The sequence below is a fragment of the Xenopus laevis genome, chromosome 4L, assembly GCF_017654675.1.
Source record: "Xenopus laevis strain J_2021 chromosome 4L, Xenopus_laevis_v10.1, whole genome shotgun sequence".
Lineage (NCBI taxonomy): Eukaryota > Metazoa > Chordata > Amphibia > Anura > Pipidae > Xenopus > Xenopus laevis.
This window is the reverse complement of record NC_054377.1, coordinates 108,987,627-109,012,712: the sequence shown is the minus strand read 5'-3', so window position 1 is coordinate 109,012,712 and position 25,086 is coordinate 108,987,627. Positions and strand designations below refer to the sequence as shown.

The following is a 25,086-nucleotide window of genomic DNA, read 5'->3' as shown; positions in this document are numbered from 1 at the left end:
TTCCAAAACAGATGCTACTTTGCTCTGTATTGATGCATTGCTGTGGATGCAACTTTTGAAATTCCTATGAAAACTGTTGCATTGTAGATTAAAAAAAACATGGCAATTTGCATCTGAATTTCACTGCTTTCATAAATGAGACTTGCCATCAGTAGCTCTGTATACAAAATAATTTGTACAGCATGCTGGCAAGTTGTTGGATACACAAATTATCTCTGTAACATATGCATACAGTGACATAGTAAATTACTACAGTTTTGCAATCATTTTAAACAAAAAATATTAGAATGGATGTATTATGAATAGTTTTATAAAAATAAATACAAAATACAGTTATACTGCTTAGTGAACAGTCGAGATAACTAAGTAGCAGCGGTCCATCATTTCTAAATATATCCTAAGTGTTACAGAGACACTATGAAACAGGTCCCAGCCCCATAGAGCTATGCATCAGCCTTCATAATTCTAAGACAACCCCTTCTGAATAACTTGGGATATCAGAGGATTTGGGAGCTTAGTTGAACATCAGCCTGGGGGGCACAGGCCGAACCCTATGAATACAGCGGTAGGGTAGGATCCAGAGCATTATACTGTAATAGCAATACCATTGTTACTACATAATATGAGATCAGTTAACCATTTCAAAGCTTATTTACCAATACAAGTGGCTGAAACTGAGCATTTTACCCAAAGTTAGTCAGCCTGCGGTGCCATAGGTTTGGCCTTTATATATATTATATTATTTGTTTCTCTTGAATGTCATATTTTATTATCATCTTGCCACCTCTCTTAAATTTTAGTGTGCTTCTTTTTACATTAACTCTTTCACTGCCATCAGAACTAGGGGTAGGCAGAAGAGAAAGCTATAATAAGATATTCAGTATCAATGTTAACCCTGTTTTCTTTATAGAACAAGGACAGAGCTGTGGACCTCCCCCTGTGATACAGTTTGGGGACACACTAGAAAACAGAGAGCCTACCAATAAACATGGCACAGTAATGAATTATAAGTGTCCAGAATATTACATACTTGAAGGAAGCAAAGCGGTTATGTGTAGCCATGGAAAATGGGATGATCCACCAATATGTATAGGTATGTGGCCTTTTCATTCCATAAACACATTTAACATTCTTAGGTTTTTAATTAGTATGTCACAAAAAGTAAGATATGAATTACATAAAAACTGCACCAATATTTATTTTCTACCATTAAGGGGGGGCCACATGGGACATAACTTTTCAGTGAGTTTGCAATTGATCCTTAAGGGTAACTACCATGAAAATAAAAATTAAATATGCGCTTCAGCATACTGCAATAAGAAGTTTTCTAAATATAATCAATCAAAAATTTGGTACAGTTTCTGAAATAATCAAGTTAATCTTCATTATCCTCTCTAAGCATCTGTTTCTCTTCATTCTGTCTTTTTGCAGGAGTTGGGTGTCAAATAATCATCAACAGTTAGATCCAATATATCTTATAGGTGGGCTTCTTTGTCTAGAAGATGTATTAGAGTTTGCTCTATTGAAATCCCAAGGCATCATGTCTCTCTACATGCAGGATTTGTGCAAAAGGCCGTTATTTTGTTAGCTTTAAAATAAACTCTGGAGAACCACAGCAAATTCAGTGTGTCTTTATTTCTCACACAACATGTTTCGAATATAAATATCCTTCATCAGGTGCTTGTTACAATGTGAATAATACCCAAGCTATTTATTAACCCTTATCCGCCAATAAAAAAGTTAGCTCCAAGTCATGGCCAGACAAATCAAATAGTTGCTCAACAGAATATTGCCATCTAGTGGCCTATTCATAAAATGCACCAAAAGCTATTAGCAGTATATTGTTTCAGAACCATGTTCTCATGGACAGTTACATTATTACACAGTATAAAAACATTTTTGAAACAGTAGTCCCTTAAATTGTTACAAACTATAATAAATAGAATAAATAGTGTAAAATCGTACCATTTTGCAATATTCAGTCCAGTTTCACATAAGGAGTATTCAGACAAATAGAATTGTTCAGTCTAAAAAGGAAAAAAGTAGTGTTAAGCTGTAAAAAGCATTCATTTATAAAATGCTATTTGCGCTTTGTGGACAACATTTTCATGATTTGGAGTGGGAATGAAAATACACTTAAGGAATTCCTTGAACATATCAATAGACAACATCATACAATTAAGTTTACTGCTGAATTTAGTACTAACTGTGTAAATTATTTTGATGTCAATGTTTAAAGAATATTCACAAACTAGATTCAGATCTGTATACTAAACCTACAGAATGTAACAATATGCTAATTGGAAGCAGTTACCATACTCTGGGGACATTAAAAGGCATACCCAAAGGACAATTCCTGAGAATTAAGAGCCTCGGAAGATCAGAAGTACTTAGCTAGTAGTAATAACCTTATTGAGAAGTTTGTGGAAAGGGGTTATGAAAGGGAAAGCCTTATTGTGACACGTGATGAAGTGTTGAAAATTGACAGAGCCTCTCTATTACAAGGAAAGAAAGAATTGCATGGTGATACAAAAATAGAAAGTATACCTTTTGTCTCCACATTTGGCCCAAATAGCAATGAGATACAATAGTGGCCTATGTTACAAAAAGACCAAACTCTCAGTAGAGTATGCAGAAAACCACCAATTTTCATCTATAAGCATGGTAACAATCTTGCTGACAGTTTAGTGAAATCAGACGTAACACGTCCCCGGAAAAGGACACGTTTTTTGGGACCACCTAAAATGGGAACCTTTCCATGTTTGAATTGCATTTACTGTAATTCTATTATTAAGGGTGCTTTTGTAACTCACCCGCAGAAGGGTAATAAGTTACCTATTAAACAATACAGAACATGCAATTCTGAGAGTGTAGTTTATGGATTAAAATGCCCTTGCGGAAAGATATATGTTGGCCAAACGAGAAGTGTGCATAAGGATTAGTGAGCATAAACGTTCTATTACTAATTATGATTCTTCTGACATAAAAACACATACTCCTGTAGGTAAGCATTTTTTTTTGATCATAGACATTACAGTGCTAGTCTAAGATGGCTAGTATTAGAGGAAGTTAAACTACCATTGCGTGGGGGTGATAGAAAGCGGATGCTCCTTCAATGCGAAGCAAAATGGATTGAGATCTTGAATGCATTGGAACCATGGGGATTAAATGATGCCTTTAGATACAAATGCTTTTATAGCTTAACACTACTTTTTTTCTAGGGATGCACTGAATCCAGGATTCGGTTTGGGATTTGACCTTTTTCAGCAGGATTCAGATTCGGCTGAATCCTTCTGCCAAGCTGAACCGAATCTGAATCCTAATTTGCATATGCAAATTTGGGGAGGGGAATCGCGTGACTTTTTGTCACAAAACAAGGAAGTAAAAAATATTTTCCCCTTCCCACCCCTATTTGACATATGCAAATTAGGATTTGGATTCGGCCGAATCTTTCGAGAAGGATTCGGGGGGTTGGGCCGAATCCAAAATAGTGGATTTGGTACTTTTTTTACCTTTTTAGACTGAACAATTCTATTTGTCTGAATATTCCTTATGTGAAACTGGACTGAATATTGCAAAATGGTATGATTTTACACTATTTATTATACTTTGTAACAATTTAAGTGACTACTGTTTCAAAAAAAATTTATACTGTGTAATAATGTAACTGTCCATGAGAACATGGTTCTTTAACAATATCCTTCTAAAAGCTTTTGGTGCATTTTCTGAATAGGCCACTAAATGGCAATATTCTGTTGAGCAACAATTTGATTTGTCTGGCCATGACTTGGAGCTGACTTTTTTATTGTTGGCGGATAAGGGTTAATTAATAGCTTGGGTATTATTCACATTGTAACAAGCACCTGATTGTCACGATCGCCGCCCGGAGCAGGACCAGGAGCTCCGGGCGGCGCAGCTATCCCTTCCGACGCCGCTCCCAAAATGGCGGCGCCCATGGCCGCCACGTGGGTAGCGGCGCCGGCGCAGAGACGCCTGCGCGCAAGTGCGCAGGCGCGAAGACGTCACAACGGCGCGACGGACGCAGGCGCAGCGCGTCGGTCGCAGACGTGCTGACGCCGACGCAAGGGCGCCAAAAAACCCCTTTAAAAGGACGCCTGAGGCGCTAAGATGGCGCCCGAAAATAGGATCTCGTTCCTGTATTGATTCCTGGGTTCCCTGTTGCCTTTTCCTGTTATCCCTGAGGATATTCCTGTTTGATCTCTTGTTGTTGACCCCCTGCCTGGACTTTGGACTTTGATTATATTCTGCCTGCCTTGTGACCTGTTGCCTGAACTCGATTACCCTTTCTGCTTAAATCCCTGGATACCACGATCCTGATCCCTCCTGAGGGGCTTCCTCCTAAATCCGGACTACTCCCCAGAGGGAACTCCCGGTTCCCTGACATTATTTTCGGGCCATGGATTCCACTGAGAAAGCTCAACCAGATTTCGGCAGGGCCTTTCGGGGCCTGCATTCCCGCATGGAGGCGTATGAAGCCCGGCAGAGTTACGTGGGACACACGCTGGAGGCGATTCTGGAAAAGCTCTCCTTGTTGACACCAGCGACCCCCCTGCCGGCACCTCCTCCGCAAGCGGCTGCTGCCATGGCTACCCAGCCCTCCACTTCTGGTCCACATATTCCTGCTCCGCCTCTCTACGATGGCGATCCTCAAGCCTGTCGAGGATTCGTGAATCAGTGCCAGATTCGATTTGCCCTACACCCCACCGAATTTGATTCTGAACGTGCCAAGGTGGGGTTCGTGATTACTCGTCTGGCAGGGAAAGCTCTCGAGTGGGCATCTCCACACTGGGAGAAGCAGTCCCCACTGATGGATGACGCAGAAGCTATTCTCAAAGAATTCCGGATCGTCTTCGATGCTCCCGGCCGGGTGACATCCGCTGCTTCCCGTCTGTTCCAAATCCGCCAAGGGAGTCGCAGTGTAGCGGAGTATGCTATTGAATTCCGTACACTTGCTGCTGAGACTCGTTGGAACAACGACGCATACCATACTGCATTTTATAATGGTCTCTCCCTTCGCATCAAAGATGACCTGGTCTCCCGTGAATTACCCACGCAAGTTGAAGACCTCATCGCCTTGGCTGTCAAGGTGGACACTCTTCTGAGAGAGCATCAAACCCTGAGAGATCGTGTCAGGAAGTTTCAACCCTTGTTGGCACCCCGCTTCCAGAGGCCTCTCCTGCAGGCTCCTGTCACTCCGCCTGCCCAAGCATCCATTTCCCTCCAGGAGGAACCCATGCAAGTGGGAAGAACTCGCCTCACTGAACAAGAAAGACTCCGCAGACGGATGTCAGGCCTGTGTCTGTATTGTGGCGGACATTCCCACTTTGCCAATGCCTGTCCTGCAAAGGCTAAGAGTTTTGTACCCCGAGGTATGTCTATGGTAACTCATGTAGGGGGCACTACTCAAAAGTCTCGAGATTGGTTTCAGGAGAAGACCCAAGAAAACTCACACAGGTTTCTTCTTCCCTTCCAGATTCGTCTGACTGATAAAACCATCTTCGGGAATGCTTTCATCGATTCCGGAGCCGGGGGTAACTTCATGGACGCTCTCTTTGCTAAGTACATGGGAATTCCCTTATTTCCTTTGCATTCTCCTATGCGGATCGTTGCCATAGATGATAAACCCCTGGAGTCTGTACTCACGATGACCACTGGCGAACTACCTGTGCAGGTTGGGGCCCTGCATAAAGAGAGACTTTCGTTCCTTATTATCTCTTGTCCCGCTGTTCCTGTTGTTTTGGGTCTCCCCTGGCTGCGCCTGCACAATCCCACCATAGACTGGTCCACAGGGCAGGTTTCTCGTTGGAGCCCATTCTGCTTACAACATTGCCTTCCTGCTAAACCCCTCAAGAAGGTAACTATCTCCTCAACCGAGTTAAAGTCTCTTCCCTCCTGTTATAAGGAATTCTCCGATGTGTTCTGTAAGAAGTCTGTGGAATTCCTTCCTCCACATCGTCCCTACGACTGTCCTGTCGAACTCCTGCCAGGAGCCATGCCCCCCAGAGGCCGCACTTACCCTCTCTCTCCTGCTGAGACTACCGCAATGAAGGAATACATCCAAGAAAATCTCCAGCGGGGGTTTATCCGCCCTTCTACCTCTCCTGCAGGGGCTGGGTTCTTCTTCGTGGAGAAGAAGGACGGAGGTCTTCGGCCATGTATAGATTACCGGGGCCTGAATAAAATCACTGTAAAAAACAGGTACCCTCTGCCCTTGATCGTAGAGCTCTTCGACCAGCTGAAGGGGGCGAAGATATTCTCTAAGTTGGATCTCCGGGGGGCGTACAACCTCATTCGCATCCGTGAGGGTGATGAATGGAAGACGGCTTTCAACACTCGTGACGGGCACTATGAATATCTCGTTATGCCCTTTGGCCTTTGCAATGCCCCTTCCGTCTTCCAGGAGTTTGTTAACGATGTGTTCCCGGATCTCCTAGGAAGGTTCGTAGTCGTGTACCTGGACGACATCCTGATCTTTTCTAAAGACCTAGAAAGCCATCGCTCCCAGGTGAAGGAGGTACTCTCTCGTCTGAGGAAGAGCTCTCTCTTCGCCAAGTTGGAGAAGTGCGTCTTCGAAGTGTCCAAGATCCCCTTCCTAGGATACATTATCTCTCCTGAGGGATTTGAGATGGATCCCGTGAAAGTGTCTGCCATCCAGGAGTGGCCTATCCCGCTGAGTACCAAGGCAATCCAGAGATTTATCGGATTCGCTAACTATTATCGGCAGTTCATCCGGGGGTTCTCTTCCCGCATTGCATCTATCCTGGCCCTCATCCGGAAAGGGGGTAAACCCAGCTTGTGGCCTCCATCTGCCATTGAAGCTTTTCAGTCCTTGAAAGAGGCCTTCACGTCCGCTTCTGTCCTCCGACACCCCAATCCTGAACTACCCTTCTGCATCGAAGTCGATGCTTCTGAAGTCGGAGCTGGAGCCATCCTGTCCCAGAGACACCCCGCTGATGGGAAGTTGCATCCCTGTGCTTATTTCTCCAAGAAGTTCTCGTCCGCAGAGCAGAACTATGATGTCGGGAACCGAGAACTCTTGGCTGTCAAACTTGCCCTTGAAGAGTGGCGTCACCTCCTGGAGGGTTCTCTGATTCCTGTTCAGATCTACACCGATCATAAGAATCTCGAGTTCATCCAGTCCCTCAAGAGGCTAAACCCCAGACAAGCAAGGTGGGCTCTCTTCTTCTCTCGATTTAATTTTATCTTGTCTTATCGCCCAGGCTCCAAGAATCAGAAGGCCGACGCCTTGTCTCGTAGCGTCACTCCGGTGGACCGCTCTCCTGAGAGACAAGAGCCAATCATTCCTCCAATCAAGATTATTGCCTCCCTGTATCCACAGTTTGCCGACCAAATCTTGGCTGGTCAGTCTTCTGCTCCTTCTGATACACCCATTGGAATGGCATTTGTTCCTCCTGAGCTGCGTCTGCCTATCCTGCAACAGACCCATTGCTCCAGGCAAGCCGGACATCCTGGCCCAGCTAAGACTCTTGAACTCTTACGACGCCTGGTTTGGTGGCCTGATATCCGCAAAGATGTGAAGGACTTTGTTGCTGCTTGTAATGTTTGTGCCACATCTAAGTCTAGCCACTCTCGCCCCAGTGGGTTACTACAGCCTTTGCCGGTTCCTTCTCGTCCCTGGACCCACTTGTCCATGGACTTCATTGTCGAACTTCCTCCCTCTGGTGGGAACACTGTGATCTGGGTTGTCATTGATCGATTCTCCAAAATGGCCCATTTCATCCCCCTGAAGAAGTTGCCCTCTGCGGTGGAGTTGTCCCAGCTATTTATCCAGTACATCTTCCGCCTGCATGGTTTCCCGGTGGAGATCGTCTCCGATAGAGGCCCTCAGTTTACTGCCAAATTCTGGCGTTCACTATGCAAAGACTTGGGAATTGTCCTTCAGTTTTCGTCTGCATACCATCCGCAGACGAATGGGGCAGCTGAACGTGTCAACCAAGCCCTGGAACAGTTCCTGAGGAACCACGTATCCCTCTGCCAGGATGACTGGTCTGATCTCCTCCCATGGGCGGAATTCGCTCATAATAATGCTTGTCATTCCTCTACAGGAAGATCTCCGTTCATGTCGGTGTATGGGCAGCATCCTCAAGCTTTTCCCCAAGACTTTGTGTTATCTGACGTCCCGGCTGCTGACGATTCCGCAGCTCATATGTCTGCTATTTGGGCTGCTACCAAGTTGAACCTAGAGAAGAGCGCTCTTGTTCATAAGACTTTCGCGGATCGTCGTCGAAGATCCTCTCCTCCCTACAAGGTGGGTGACAATGTCTGGCTCTCTTCCAGGAATATCCGGTTGAAGATACCATCTCCCAAGTTGGGTCCAAAATTCGTGGGTCCATTTCCCATCTTGGAGATAATCAACCCTGTGGCTGTCAGACTTCAGCTTCCACCAGAGATGAGAATCCCCAACGTGTTCCACGTGTCTCTGGTGAAACCCGCCATCACCAACCGGTTCTCTGGCGGTCAATCTCCTCCTCCTGCCATCTCTGTGGAGGGTCAACTCGAGTACGAGGTGGAGAAAATCCTAGACTCCAGGATCTCCAGAGGGTCCCTTCAGTACCTCATTCAGTGGAGGGGCTTTGGCCCTGAAGAATGCTCCTGGGAAGGACACCGTGATGTTCACGCTCCTCGTCTGGTGAGGGATTTTCACGCCAAGTTTCCCCAGAAACCTTGTCCCGGTGGTCCTGAGGCCCCCCGTGAGGGGGGGGTACTGTCACGATCGCCGCCCGGAGCAGGACCAGGAGCTCTGGGCGGCGCAGCTATCCCTTCCGACGCCGCTCCCAAAATGGCGGCGCCCATGGCCGCCACGTGGGTAGCGGCGCCGGCGCAGAGACGCCTGCGCGCAAGTGCGCAGGCGCGAAGACGTCACAACGGCGCGACGGACGCAGGCGCAGCGCGTCGGTCGCAGACGTGCTGACGCCGACGCAAGGGAGCCAAAAAACCCCTTTAAAAGGACGCCTGAGGCGCTAAGATGGCGCCCGAAAATAGGATCTCGTTCCTATATTGATTCCTGGGTTCCCTGTTGCCTTTTCCTGTTATCCCTGAGGATATTCCTGTTTGATCTCTTGTTGTTGACCCCCTGCCTGGACTTTGGACTTTGATTATATTCTGCCTGCCTTGTGACCTGTTGCCTGAACTCGATTACCCTTTCTGCTTAAATCCCTGGATACCACGATCCTGATCCCTCCTGAGGGGCTTCCTCCTAAATCCGGACTACTCCCCAGAGGGAACTCCCGGTTCCCTGACACTGATGAAGGATATTTATATTCGAAACATGTGTGAGAAATAAAGACACACTGAATTTGCTGTGATTTGCGGCTGGACGGGGCTGCTACTCTGTCAGAGACACCCTACATACAGTGAGTGAGGGTTCACCAAAATATTTGAAACAATCCGTTATTTTGTTAGCTTTGGTTTGGACTGAATCAGTTATTTGAGGAAGTTCTAATACAGGGATCCCCAACCTTTAGAACCCGTGAGCAACATTCAGAAGTAAAAGGAGCTGGGGAGCAACACAAGCATGAAAAATGTTCCTGGGGTGCCAAATAAGGGCTGTGATTGGCCATTTAGTAGCCCATATGTGGATTGTCAACCTACATTGAGGTTCTGTTTGGCAGTACATCTGGTTTTTATACAACTAAAACTTGCCTCCAAGCCTGGAATTCAAAAATAAGCTCCTGCTTTGAGGCCACTGGGAGCAACATCCAAGGGGTTTGGGAGCAACATGTTGCTCACGAGCTACTGGTTGGGGATCACTGTTCTAATACATCTGCTAGGAAAGGACACCCCTGGGCTTGTCAATTTTTCCCTATATAAGCACCAGCATGGGGAAAAAACTTAGTAAGTGAATTCACTGAGGGTGCCCAACACCTTTTGCTGAGGTTGTTCTGTAATATAAGCTGATGCAGGCGCGCTCCAGGTTTTGCTGCCTGAAGCAGTGTTTGAAATGCTACATCGCTAGCGCAGAGAGCAAAATTGCGCTCTCTGCGCTAGAAAAGCCAGATTTCCAGTTTAAAAAACAGAAATTTGGCTCTTAAAGTTACAAGGAACGGCTTTTTGCCACCCCTTGTAACTTCTGGGGAGATGCCGTCTGAAGTAAGGTACTCACCTTGCCTCATGGCAGAAACGCCCCTGAGCTGATGCTACGGGGCTGCCTATTCAATTCTGATGCTAACTGCACTGGTTTCTGTCCTGCCATGTAGTAATTATATGTTTTAATTACTAATCAGCCTTATATTACAACATTTGTATCCTATGTGTACTGTATATTTAGAGTTGGCCCCTAAGCTTAGTAACTGACAGCAGCACAGAGCATGTGCAGTGAATCAGCAGAAAAAAAGATGGGGAACTTCTTGGGCATCTTTGCGGACATAGATCTTTACTGCTAAAAGGATGGAAACATGGATTCCTCATATGTAATATCAATATAATGAATTATACTTACATTAAAAGAGTCACCTTGGCCCTTCCTACATTTCTCTCCACTTCTTTCCTCTTTTCTCCTTACCTTTACCTGTTTCTCTTCTTTCTTAAGCAACTGATATGACCAGAATTTCTTCTGTATTGTTAAAATTAAACTGAAGAATATAAAACTGCATAGTCGTTTTCCAGAGATACCCGTGTGGCACACACTATGATGATGGAGGAACAATATTAGTATTTGTGAAAAGAAACTAGGGCAGAACACTTAGTAGTACTCATATATATAATCTGTAGTAGGAGTCAAGGTCTCATTGTGAAAACTACCCCTACAAAAATAGCAATTCATGCACTCAACCATTTTGTTCTTTTGTCTATTTAAATCAGGTCATAATCACTTATTAACTTGGTTTCTATATGTCATTTTTATTTCTCTGTTCCCCAGAGCCCTGTACTGTTACAGAAAGAGACCTAACCGCTTATAATATTCGACTGAAATGGCTAAGTGATAAAAAGCTGTACACCCGCCATAATGAGTTGATTGGATTTGCATGTTTAGATGGCTATGAAATATCTGATGAGAAGTTGTTAAGAATACAGTGCAACAGAGGCAACCTACCCTTTCCTAAGTGTATTAAAAAAGGTGAGTAATACATTCTACTTTGTGACATGCAAAAAAGAATTTCAGCCTCATTTACTTCCACACGTACTACTGAAAAGCATTAAAATGGATATGATATTGAAGTGCATCAAAGCCATTCACAATGGTACCTGTGCTCCTAACAACTAGGGGCAGATTTAGCAATGGTCAAATTTCGAATTCCTGTGAGTTTTTTTAAACTCCCATGAACAATCGAAATTTATTATAAAAATCAAATTTTTAAAACTCTGGTGAATACGATCGACCCAAAAACGTGAATCGAATTTGAATTGAATTCTATTTGAGTTTTAAAAACTCAATTAGATTTTTTTCTCTCGGAAAAAAACTTGAATGTCAGAAAGGCTGCAAACGTCACTAAATTGATCCATGGACCTCTCCCATTGACTTATACAGCAATTCGGTAGGTTTTAGGTGGCGAATAGTCAAATTTGAGATCTTAAAGGGCCAGAGTATGATAAATTTCGAAAATTTAATTCAATTACTTAAAAAAAAACCTCAAATCGAATTTGCATAACTCCCTAGTCGAATTTTACAGTTTTGGCCTTAAAAAAACTCGAAAATTTGAATTCCAAATTCAAATTGATAAACCTGCCCCCTAGTGACAGAGCTAATGCACCCATGCAGCCAATTACGTTGATGAAAAATAGTGTATATGCAGATTTCACCCGCAGCATCTTGCCCCCCTTAAGTTGTCGGTACTGTCTCAAGACATTCATGTTTCAGAAGGAGAAGGAAAGCATTTGATTGTATCTACATACCTGACACCCGGGTGCAGTGCTCCTATCAGCAGAAAACTCCACTGACCCGGGGTTCTTCCAGGGAGCACCACAAAGCAATCCTCTTCTTCTTTTCTTTATTTAGATTTCCTGGGGCAGACGCATGTGCAATAGAATGAAATAGCCTGCCCTGGGCCTAGGTTTGGCACCTTTGTAAAAACAAAACTAAAGGGGTGGGCAGTGACGTAAAAAGGGGCGGAGCTGTGCCGCAAAAGGGGCAGGCCACATTGCGCAACGGCAAGATGAGGAAGGAAAGTTTCCACCCGAGGGCAAGGCCTTTTCTTAACGGTATTACAAATTACCGGCAGCTACAGTGCCGGTAAATTTGTAATACTGGCCTCAGGACAGGATTTCCTACCCTGCCCCCCACCTACTCCCCGTCCTCTGTCCACCCGTTCTCCGCCCTCATATAGGAGAAATTATGTATTTGCAACTATATAGGAAGCAGAGCCTGCAGTCCAGCCCCTACTCACAGACCATGACCCCAGGGTCTGCTTCCTCTATAGTTACACCAGTCAAAGGTCGAAGTGAATTTTTGAAGTAAAAAACTTCGAATTTCTAAGTAATTTTTGGGTACGTCGACCATCGAATAGTCCAACTTTGATTCAAAGTTGAAAAAAATTTCTAAATTCGAATATTGAATTTTATCATGTACTGTCTCTTTAAAACTTCGACTTCGACCATTCTCCACTTCAAAGCTGCAGACTATGTTCTGCCCTGAGTTATGTCCGACAAAACTGGTGACAGCCTCCCACTGCTATCGTCAAATCGGCAATACATGCAGAGAAATTATCAGGACACTCCACACACAGTCCGAAAATCATATGAAACGAAGATTTGTATGATCAAATCTTTGTGTCTATGGCCAGCTTAACTCACACTCAGAGCTAGACTTAAACTAACACAAGCCCTCTTTCACTGGGACCCTTATATATTGGGGTCCTGGCTCCTCCTTGCTACAGACTCCTGTTTCAGGCTCTCCAGCCGTATTACCCATTTTCCTGTAGTGGAGTCCACAGAGCAATAAAATATCTTCTGCTGCGTCCATACTAATTAATTCCCCCCTGCACTGCCCCTAATACTACTAACAAGCAACCGGATCTGTTCCATCACAATATTCAACAGAATCTCAGTAAGGTAGCCTGACTTTGTCTGTTTTTTGTTGCAGATGCTGAATTATAGGCAACATTTATATTCCTTTTCTATCAAAATCCCTGCCAGTTACTCACCTAGGAAGACAGTCAGCAGTGCAAGGAGGGTGTAGGCCTAGAACTGGCAGTGGCAATTTCGTTATAGCTTGGACATGATGTATGTGGGGTTATAGATGGATATGAAGTAAATGAGCAAATCTGGGGATATCGGGATATCCAAACCATGGTCCTCTAAATGATGTTGAGCTGGAAGTTGCAGCATCCCCTGTTCAACAACGTCTGGAGTACTGCAGCTTATATTTTCTGAATATTAGAGATTCCTGGAGCTGCCAAGGAATAGTGATAAAGGGAATCTGTGGTTATTGCTTGATATAAGCGAACAATGATGTTTTTAATAGAGTTTTAAATAAAACAATTAAAAACTGGAACTGAAAGAAGAGTTCATGGATGGCCTACACTTAAGTTTGTGTTTGGGCATAGACGCCTGCACAGTGTAACTAATAAAGTAACTAATTCCCCAAATTTAGCCAGGCTTGATAAAAGGCCCAGTGCAGTACAAAGTGTTGCTATTTAGATGTATGTCAGCTATTAAACCACAACTAAGCATTTTTTAACTTTTCATACTGTGCTGCAGTAACTTTGTATATTTATGGTCAGCAGGGGACAAATTAGTAGGAGGGGATTTTGAGCACACACCATTTTTTTTAATTTTTATTTTGTAAATTGAATTTGCCAAAAGTAAGGATATGATTTAGTGCTGTCAAATGTGCCCTCTCACTAGAGAAAGTTTAGTATCTGAGGATTTCCATGTCCTTTACAAAACCAAGTGTTTTGAATTTTCAGGTTCTTGTTTATTGTCACTTACGACTATGGATGAAATGCATATATTTGTAAATGGAAGCACTGAAATTGAACCTGGCGAAACGGTTAACTTTTTGTGTAAGGAAGGATGGATTCCAAAAGATACATTGACTCAAGTATGCAAAAACAGAATCATAAAGTATCCAACCTGTCGAAGCCCCGGTAAGTTTTTAAAGATTTCATGAAAAATTTGCAAAAGTTCAGTTGGTGCATACATGTGAAAATATTGATGAAGACACCTGTCGCCCATTTATAAAAGACATAAAAGCCCTTTGCAAAATATAAAACCCAACTTATTTTAATGTGTAATCACTACACATGTACTTCCCTGCAACTTCTCGCATTCCCCCTTTAAGGGAACAGTAACACCAGAAAATGTTTTAAAGTAATAAAAAATATCATGTACTGTTGCCCTGCACTTGTAAAACCAATCTGTTTGCTTCTGTTTCTACTATAGTTCATATAAACAAGCTGCTGAGTAGCAATGGCGGAAATTGAAAAAAGGCTATATGGCACAGGTTAAATAGTGGATAACAGATAACACCATTATGTTTTACAGAGCTTTTCTGCTGTGTAACCTAAGTCTTTTCTCCTTGAATGGCTGCCCCCATTTCTATACAGCAGCTTATTTATATAAACAATAGTAGTGTTTCTGAAGTAAACAACAGTTTTACCAGTGAAGGGCAACACTAAATTATATTTGTATTACTTTAAAACACTTTCATTTTTTGATGTTACTGTTCCTTTAAGTCAATATTTTACCCAGAAGTATTACATGTAAATGCTTTACTGTACATGCACTTTTTAAAATTCCACCAGCAGTATATACAGTATATCACACATTCTCTATGAGCTCACATATCCGTATACTGATAACACACATGTGTATGTTTATGCTTGTACCACAAGAGGATTAGAAGTCAGCACTCACCCTTAGGGAATAATGGACGGTGTGCAAGTCTGTGGTGGCCACCTCCACCTAGTCCGTAGATCCAATCAGCAAATAGACAGCACCACACGTTTGTAGTATCTTTAAAAGAGAAAAAAACTCACAAGTCCATATCGTGGCCATTCTTTCATTGTGTCCAGTCCCAATGGTGTGCTGGTTCCCACTTACTGGTCTCCAATCCAGTTGACATCATATGTAGGGGTTTTTGGTGGGTGAGAAAGCCATTCCACACACTTGGGGTAAAAAATCACTGTCCAGCTTTATTGAAAAAATTAATTAAAACAACAAACAGGCATCCTTAACAGATGTACTCCTACCCTATGACATGTTAGATCACCTGACGCATTTCATGCCCCCTTCTGGCACTTCATCAGAGGTGATGAAAATTTTATGCAATGTTTTTTGTATAATGTAGCTGTGTTTTTTGTATAATAATTAGCCACTAGATGGCAATGTTACAAATGGTATAAAAAGTGTGCACTAACATGAGCTCATTAGCTTGAGAAAAGGCGATTGTGCGCCTGAAACGTCGCTATTGTAATTCTGTGTGAGGACTAAGCCCTTTTTTGATAAAGGCCTTTTAAAGATACTACAAACGTGTGGTGCTGTCTATTTGCTGATTGTATGCTTGTACCACACTCAAATGTTCACATGTCCATAGGTCTAAGCAAGTAAGAGAAAAAGGAGAATTAGTATATGGAGATTGGGTTTAAGGCAGAGACAATGGGAAATTAACACATGGGAAGAGGATGATTCAGTGGCATGTAGGAGGTAAAAGAAGAGAGCCTATCATATAGGGAGAATGCAGAAGTGATCTGGAGAAAGGCAAGGGACTCAGAAGCGGTAATGGCACAAAGTGAGGAATGAAGAACAGAAGAGCACATGGAGAAAATACGATAATGGTCCAACAGAGACAGGAATGAATAGTAAATAGGGAAAAATAGGATAGAGTGGTATATCTATGGCCAGTATGACAGATGTAACTGGACAAGGAGAAAAACAGAAATATAATGAAAAAGAAGGAAAACAGAGACAGTTATAAGCTGAAGGGTTAAGGTAAAGGAGAAGAAAAAAGTTAATGAAGAGAAACAACAAAAAAGGAATGACAGAAACAGGACTAATGGTTATTTGGAAGAAACCATGGAATAACAGGGATTTAAATACCATTCTGAGCAACTATTCAAAGAAGGTAGATGTTTAACTAGTCCTAGAAATAAACGGTGTAGAATGCAATGGTTTTTGTTCTAAGGTCAATGGAACACACAACTCTCTTGTATATTTGTCAGTGGAGTAAAGGGCAGTCTGCTACTGTCCATGCTGTCATGTGTGCACTCTGACAGTTACAGCATCAGCAACAACAACTCAGTACTTACAAAAAATTCTCAGTTGCATCTCAACCACAGCAGCTCCCTGTCCATTTCATAGTTAAGCTGGGATATTTACTTATATCGAATTGTAGGTGGGGGGGTGGAAGCATAGCATTCAATGGCTTATTAGCTTTTCTGTACAATGCTTCATGTACGTATGTATTTATTTGCTTAACTGTAATTCTTGCTATTGCAGACAGTTGCCAAATATCTCAGGAACAACTAGATAGAATGAGTTGGAACTAGATTCAAAGGATAAAGATTCAGTCTATTTTGAAGATGGTGAACGTATACAATTCAAATGTAAAGCTGGCTTTACTATCACTACTGGCACTGTGGGACTATGTACAAAATCACATGTTACCTATCCAAAATGCACTGATGCAGGTGAGTACATTTCCATAAAACTACACTAGGAAGGCTGCTTACTATGATCCCTGTAACCATGTTCTAGCCATTCTACAGGGCAGGGACCTTTTCTATCACTTACTATTATTAATACGTACTTATAAAGGCCTAATTCACCAGCATTGTAAAATAGAAGGGTGTATACAACAAACATATAGATTATATATAAATATTGATGGATATAAGACGTAAAGAGGGCCCTGCCCAATAGCTCTTACAATCTAAATGGAGAAGAAAGTACGATACCATGGAGGATGGAGGACATTAAGATATTTTGAGATTAAAGATACTAAAAATGCCCTCATCTCTAAACAAAACAGATATTATTTGCCCATATATTGCAATATATTCAAGATGCCCAACTATGTCAAAGTTTTCCCTGGTCTGGCCAGTCCTACACTCACTCTAATTTGATTCATTATGAATTACATTGCTGCATTATAGCTTATACCTATATATTGATTTATGGTAGGAATTTATTGTGTCTTTTTAGGGAGGCTTAGTCATTAGGAGACATATGTAAAGAACACATCAGTGCATTGTGGCCTAAACCACTCCCTAGTTTGCATGTCATTCAGACACACAAGTTAAGAGTGTTGGTGGGCACAAATTACAGGGTAACTCTGTACTTACAACCAAGGGGTGACCTTGTACTGCCCAACTACTACCCTCTCTGAATGCAGTATTTAGCATCTTATGTGAGGGAGAGGGCGTTTGGTATTTATGAAACCATCTCCAGGTCAGTAAAGGATGAAGTTGATGCAAAAATATGATCGAAATACCCCCTCCAACTACAATGCTATATAAAATTGTATTGGACCCATATCTAATAATTCATGTATGTACAATATTTTATGTATGTATTTATCTATTTATTTGCCCTAACTTTAATTGTTGCTGTTGCAGACATTTGCAGATTATGTCATGCCCAGCTTGAGGAAAATGGGTTGGAACTAGATTCAAAGGATACAGTCTATTTCGAAGATGGTGAACTTATCCAATTTAAATGTAAAACTGGTTTCACTATCAGTACTGGAACTTTGGGGCTCTGTGCAAAAACACAAATTACCTACCCAAAATGCATTAAAACATGTAAGTAGAATTCTCTCAACTCCATGTTGTAGTGGAAAGTGGAAGAGAACCTTTGTAAGGGCTTTAGCATGCAGACAAGGAGGGTTTAAACAAAATGCAGCTTTATTCGGAACGAACAGAAAGGAAGGGTTCAAGACAGGTAATCGGATTAAAATACAACAAGGCAAGACAGGGAGAAATTCTCAGTACAGAAAGTTCTAATGCAGCACAAAGTCTAATGTTCAAGCAACAGGTCAGGGCTAGCACAGTTCAGGCAGAGTCAAAGAAAAAGTCAGAATGGCTGGTTGTACTGTTTGTAAGCTGCCTATGTGCTGTGTAAGTTCTAACATACAAACAGAGGCATGAACAAAACTGTGTTTTTACCAAATTATTTTATAAAGAAAAACTAAAAAGCATGTACCTTAGCAGGAATGTGTATACAGAGCAGACAGTAAAGAAAGTCCAGGTTCGGGCATAATGTCTATGCAGGTGCCAAGCAAAACACAGTCCAAAGACAGGCAGATGGCCAGGGCAGGCAGCAAACCATCAGGAATCCAAATAACAGGCCAAGGTCAAAACTGGGGAGTCAGAACCAGAGGAACTGACTTACAGAACAGGAACTCTTTCAGCAGAAAAGGCTTATGATCCAACGCAGGTTATTGGAGGAGGCAGGCTTAAATAGTCCCTTAATTGACCCTGCAGGTGGATCATAGGCAGTTACCAGGGAACATAGATTGGGAAAAATCATTGATATTATCTGCCAGGCCCAAACCACACTGCCTCCTGTGGCTCAACCCAGGGAAACAGTGGTCAGTACATAGCAGTTCACAACCACGAATTTCCTGACATATAGTCACTAAACCAGTCATTTTGACTTGCATCAAGTGGTAGAAGGCACAGCAGGTGCATTTCTATCTGACTCTGCAGCATGTATCTGCTCAGCTAGAAGGCCTGCATGTTCACCCATTGGTCCTGTTCCTCAACCCCCTCCAAGAATTTTAGGTACTGTAAACTAAAACTTTTTGAAGATACAGAGGTAAAATGCCATATCTTCTTCATTGAGAGATTTACTGCAAGGAAAGGTCATGGCTTTACTTTAGGGACACTCATGCTTCTGTTTGTTTCACAAATAAATGTTCTGTTAAACCCTGGGAGCTCCCATGTTTTCTCCTGCAGGAGAGTACTGTAAGATGCACCAGATGACTGGCACACTTTCATACTTCTCAGAGTGTCAATCCCATGGTTGCACCATTTGCTGCACAAAATGAGACAGGGCATGTTTTGATGCTGAAACTTTAATTGGTGCCCAGTCCCCTTTTGCCAATTCTGTGATGTACACATGCCTATACTGGCTTTCGGTTCTCAGAGCCTGCCCAAGTGTGTTTATCCGGTTTCCAACTGCTTATTGGTTTTGGCCCTAGCTGCCTGTTTTGACTTTTACCTGTCCCTAACTATGATAAGGCTTCTTTCCCTGCACTTTGTTTGCTGTAGTCTGATCTTTGAACTGTGCAGATTCTCTTTTAGTCCCGCAGAAGAATATTCCAGGGTCTCAAAAGAACATCAGTGAAGAGCATTGCTGGAAAACCACTCTAGCTGTCACCCATGGTTCCCAGTCACTACACACTATGGGGCATGTTTATTATGCTGTGTAAAAAACAGCGGGGTAATACACAACATGCTTCATGGTGTAAAATTTGTACTCGTCTTTTTTATTAGAGTTACTTCCGCCGGAAGCAATCTAAAATAACGGCAGAAATTTGTCATTTGCATGGTGTAAAATTAAACACATCTTGATAAGCTTGCCATTTATTTTAAACACTTTTTTTCTGTGAATTTCATTTTACACAGCATAATATTAATAATAAAGATGTGATGGTAGTTCATTTTACATTTTGTATGTAGAACTGTTTAGGTACATTTTAGTCTTGCAGACCAACATAAAACATCCTGACAGAGAACTATAACAATTTCCTGTAGTGTGCAGAACTTACAAGAAAAACTGAACCTCAGTACTGCTTAAACCTATGCACCTTTCTCTATGAATGCATAGCCTTTTGTTCTATAGAGTTCTAGATCAAGAACATACAAATCCTCCAAAACATTGATGTTAATAATGTTTTATTCTTCCTAGAAGAATTGTATAGATGAAAATGAATTCAGCTTTCGGGGACCCATTTCAAGCACATACAGACAGTGGTAACTGGATGAAAAGGAATGTTACAACTCATGGCTGAACAATAAACCTTTCTGTGGCCGTGCAACATATGCATACATTGAGATATTTTATATTCTCTTACTTGTTCTTACTTTACCTGTTGACTTTATATTTACTGAGGATGAAATATTATTATAAATTTTTAATGCAGAAATGATTGGTAATCTTTTCCAAGGCTTACTTTTCCAATGCCTGCTGAAACAGCCTTTAGTGATTTGCATGACTTGTATTTACAAAATACTGAATGGTTCATAATACTGTGGGCTGGTTTTGAACATATTTGCTAAATTACCAATAAAATACATTTTAATTTCATTTAATGGATTACGCAAGGCCTGTAGTGGTTTAAAATAATAGCGTCCATGGGATTTGGATGGCATAAAATGAAAATTTGCCATTTAGCTTACACAGATTTTTACACCGCTTTTCTGGCTTTAATTGTTTTACTTAATATGATATATAGGCCCCATAATGTGCATACAGGGTCCTTATTCTGCAGCAGCCAGAGAGTCAGCCATGAAAATCCATATGCACTATTTTAATGATGGAGTCTTTACATGCCACATACTACTCTATGCATATTGGGCATTAAACTGACCCTTTAAAAGACCCTTTGCATATTTAATAGATATTTAGATTACATAATATTTAAGATGTTTTATCTTAGTATGTTTGGAATTGTGGGAGATAGCACACTGAAATATTTGAAGCAATTTTAGAAATAGCATTAAAACACCCAGAGCATTGCAGTTTGATAGCTTGGTGCTATCCCATTTTGGATTTGGCAGAATGCGTCCTTTCCAAAAATAAAGGTTTTTTAAAAGTCAACATACATTTTAGGAGCTTTTACCACACAGGCTGTCTGTATTTGAAGTAGTTATAATATAAGTCATGAAACTAGTATGCACAATGAATGTTTTGTGGGCCCTACATGCCACATACTTTTGGTACATTGGGCAAGATCCAAGTTGCAAGCTTTGAGGTGATTTTCAACATTTTAAGAAATTCTTCTAAAACCAGTACATTGAAGAAAGCATTTCAGTTGGGTAGTTTAAAGTAGAAACACACTTTTAATTATTTTGGATTAATCTTTCCAAAAATGTAAAGTTCCCTGGGGTAAACCCACTGCTAGTGAAAATTTTGACCTTGAATTCTAAGCTATGCAGATTTCTGGAGCAGTGCTTTGTAAAGTTGGTAGTGTACTACTACCCACAATGCAGACTTTTTCCCATAGTTCTGGAATCATTGCAAGGAGGAGATGCAATCACACAGATGGGATGCATATATGGTTTATATATTTCTAAACCACACTTTGGACAGAAATATGTATACTCACATACCACAACAAGGCCCCTCATTGTACATAAGTCATGCACTGCTTATTGGTATACAACTCTGTAGTACAAATCTTTAGTTCCCTCAACAAACAGTATGACTAAATAGTATAAACATGTTGTGCTTACTCTTAATTTGGAAACTTCAGTGAATAAAACCGGGAGCTTTTACATTAAAGCTAATTAACATATATGTGTAAGGAGTTCCTTGTTCTAAAGCATGCATGCGTTATGCAGCCCTTTCCTGCTAAGTGGTTTGAACTCATTTTGCTGTTGGAAATATATATATATATATATATATATATATATATATATACACACACATACAGTATGGTGTTAATCACTTATGGTGTTAATAACTTTTGGCATCGAATCAGAGATCCCATACGTCTGACTCACCTCCTCTTCCAAATTGTGCATAGTGCACCAATTGACGAATCGGAAACCTTGAGCTACCGTCACCCGCAAAGGTGCCAGTAGCTCTATGGTCCTCAAAACAGATGCAAATGAATACAGTGAACATGCTCCTAGAGAATCAGGCTCCGGCATAATTTTTCACGAGTGCTTGGAAATGCTAACATCTTAACACCAAAAATTTTCAGTGCGATAATGCCCAATTCACGTTGAGTTACACAAGTAACTGCATTAGTTTGAACACATCAGCTCCATCACTCCCTTGGGGTCACAATGACACTGGAATTATAGGTAAAATGCTACAAATAGTGACTTGCACTTGAAATTGCATTTTGCACACTGCACTTGTGCTCAATTTTGCTCACCAAAAAGCCCATACACACACAGATTATGCAAAAACAAAATTCTGGATAATAATCTGTACGTCAACACTAGCCCACTGATGCAAACACCCATATACAATTGATATTGGTAAGTAAACATGAAAATAGGATACCAACAAAAATATATCATGTATAGCTAATATTTAAACAATCGTGAAAAAAAATACATCAAATCCAGTTGATTTGACTTATTACTATAGATATTAATTATGAAATCAATGGCAGCCTTCCTACCAGTTCTATACAAATATAGATGGTAAATAAAAACAACTAAAATTAAAATGAAATAGGTATCCAACTAAATTCATTAAAGATTTATTTTGGGGGAAAAAGTTCAGTGAATAAAAATTTTACATTAAATTAGTACTGATGGCATGAAATTATGTAGTGATGGATGAAATTATGAAAACAAAGGTGACCAATTAGATGAAGAAATCAGAAACATGAGTATTATATTGGAGGAGCAAGCTGTGATGGGAGATATTTCGAGCGAAAGAAAAACAAGGTGATACAAACACTGTAAATGCCCATGGCACTTGAATGTGAGGACAACCCCTATATCACCATACAGCTACCAACACCCTGATTTCACCTAATTCAAGTATCCCAAGCTAAATACACTGCTCACTCCATTATCTGTGGTCAATCTATCAGTTTTGTCCACATACCTAAGTTTGTAGCTACATTCTGTAACATAAACCACATGCTTAGACGGACAATTGTACAACATGCTAATAAGATATATATACCATAATGTCTTTAATTAGTGATGTGCGGGCTGACCCAAAGCCCACAGGGCTCCGGCCATGAGGCTCCAGCCAAGAGCCAAGGTGAGAATCTTGCCTCAGGCGGCACGGAGTGGCCAGTTACCAAGGGCGGCAAAAAGCCGCCTCTGGTAACTTTAAGAGACGGATTTCCATTTTTTAAAACGGGAATTCGGCTCTTCTAGTGCAGCGAGCATAATAGCGCTCACTTAACATTTAGTATGTTAGGGAATGGTTAATTCTAAGCATTTTGTTTTTAGTTTTTTATAGTTGGCCTTCATTATTTATTTTTATAGTTTTTGAATTATTTGCCTTCTTCTGACTCTTTCCAGCTTTCACTGACCCCATCTTAAAACAAATGCTCTGTAATGCTACAAATGTATTGTATATGTACTTTTTATTACTAATCTTTCAATTCATGCTCTCTCCTATTCATATTCCAGTCTCTTGTCCAAATCAACGCATGGCTGCTAGGGTAATTTGGACCATAGCAACCAGATTGCTGAAATTGCAAACTGGAGAGCTGATGAATAAAAAGCTAAATAACTCAAAAACCACAAATATGAAAAATGAAAAACATTTGCAAATAATCTCAGACTATCAAGCTCTACATCATACTAAATGTTAATTTAAAATGAACAACCCCTTTAAAGGAAAAGGAAAGTCTAAATCCAAATGTTAGTCACCCCACCCCAGTGATTGTAGTACTTACCTGATGGTGGTTCTGTTAGCAGAAAAATGCTCCAGCCTGGGGTACTTCTTTCTGAGCACCACAAGGCAATCCTGTTTCTATTTTTGCACGGGTATGAATGCGCAGTAGAATGAAAAGTTAAAATTTAACAAAAAAGTTATTTAAATGACTGGGGGTGCCTAACATTTGGACCCCCGTGATTTACACTTTCCTTCTCGTTTAAGCAGAGCTGTCAACTTTTCACTAATAGAAATATGCCAAAAAAAATTTCTAGGACGTCAGCGGAAGTTATGGCACGCACAAGCGCAGAACCTCCGCTGAAGCGACCAAAAACACACTGCGCTATTACTGAAATGGTCTGCACATGCGCACGCCGGATTTTTGCCTGCAAATTACTGGAAATTGGCAGCAATCGTCAAAAATCAGTGGAATGTATTAGAGTGAAGGGAGACAGAGAGGAAAATCTGTGAACTCCCAGGAAAATCTGGAGAGTTGACAGCTCCTAAATACCCACAAGCTCCTGAACCCCCTAAATACCACATTTATTTTACAGAATTTGTCAGGCTATGGAAAGTTTGAACACTTTTCTGGGGGTTTTAGCGTCAGGTTTTATGTGTTATTACAGTTTTGCTAATGAAAGTGAAATTGCCCTTTAACAAGTCACAGTTTCCCCAAGAGACCGGCTTATATTAAATAGTTACAATTGTATCTTTGCTTATCTTAAATTGTTACAAATGCATCTAAATGCACCTAGTATTCTAAACTCTGCCAAAAGCCTCTTATTACAACATTTCCAAAACATTGTATCCTTTTCTGGCTGTTCAGTGCAGGAGATCAAAGAGAAACTGAGAATATTTCACTAACAATCCAGGACTGCAGGTTGATCTGTCAGAATCTGGACTGTCCCGCGAAAAACAGGACAGTTAGGAGGTACGCAATGACATTGCATATGTATCACAGACAAAGTGTTGTAAAGTTATTTCAGTCAACCCCTATTTTAATGTACCCCCCATTTTGAAATATAGAATAGCAGCTTCAGTGTAACAGCAGTACCATAGGGTTCATGTATAAGCACAAATGCAGTGTACAAAGAGCAATTTTGGGTGCAAGTCACCACAATTCTTCCGATGCAATTACAATCAATGCAATAACTGGAGCTCTGTTCTTGTCAGAGTCTGCAACTGAGAAGAGGGTGGATTGCTTGAGATCACTTATCAGCAACTGACCAATGACACTCCAGGAAACAAAGTCCTGTGCTTTTTTTCATGTCTGCTACAGAACTGTCCCTTGCTTTTTTATAATATCAGGACGGCCACCGGCCATGCAGGATAGCAGGAGCTGCAAGCAGAGCTTATGTCAGCAGAATAGGAGAAATATACACAATACCAAGGCTTCTAATTAAAAAATGATAGAGAATTTTATAAAGTTTATATTGCAGATTTAATTCATTTGGTCTAAATAACACACACAAGGATTATAATTTTTAATTACGTCCCCTTTTTTTTATTTGAAATAAATAGTGTAATACATAACTAAGTAATTACTTACAAAGTTGTATAGTGTAACAAGTGGGATAAAGCTCAGCA

General features: G+C 41.2%; 1 protein-coding gene across 1 annotated transcript in view; it reads left to right on the top strand.

Annotated features, from left to right (window-relative positions):
* Positions 1–20,229, top strand: part of LOC108713552 (complement factor H-like) — a 71,249-nt gene extending 51,020 nt beyond the window's left edge. Inside the window, 7 exon segments of the mRNA XM_018257109.2 lie at positions 911–1,093; positions 10,901–11,098; positions 13,887–14,066; positions 16,417–16,446; positions 16,449–16,607; positions 17,535–17,720; positions 19,831–20,229. Coding sequence (XP_018112598.2) covers positions 911–1,093; positions 10,901–11,098; positions 13,887–14,066; positions 16,417–16,446; positions 16,449–16,607; positions 17,535–17,720; positions 19,831–19,832 — 938 coding nt within the window. The 3' untranslated portion in view covers positions 19,833–20,229.
* Positions 20,230–25,086: the final 4,857 nt, after the last annotated feature.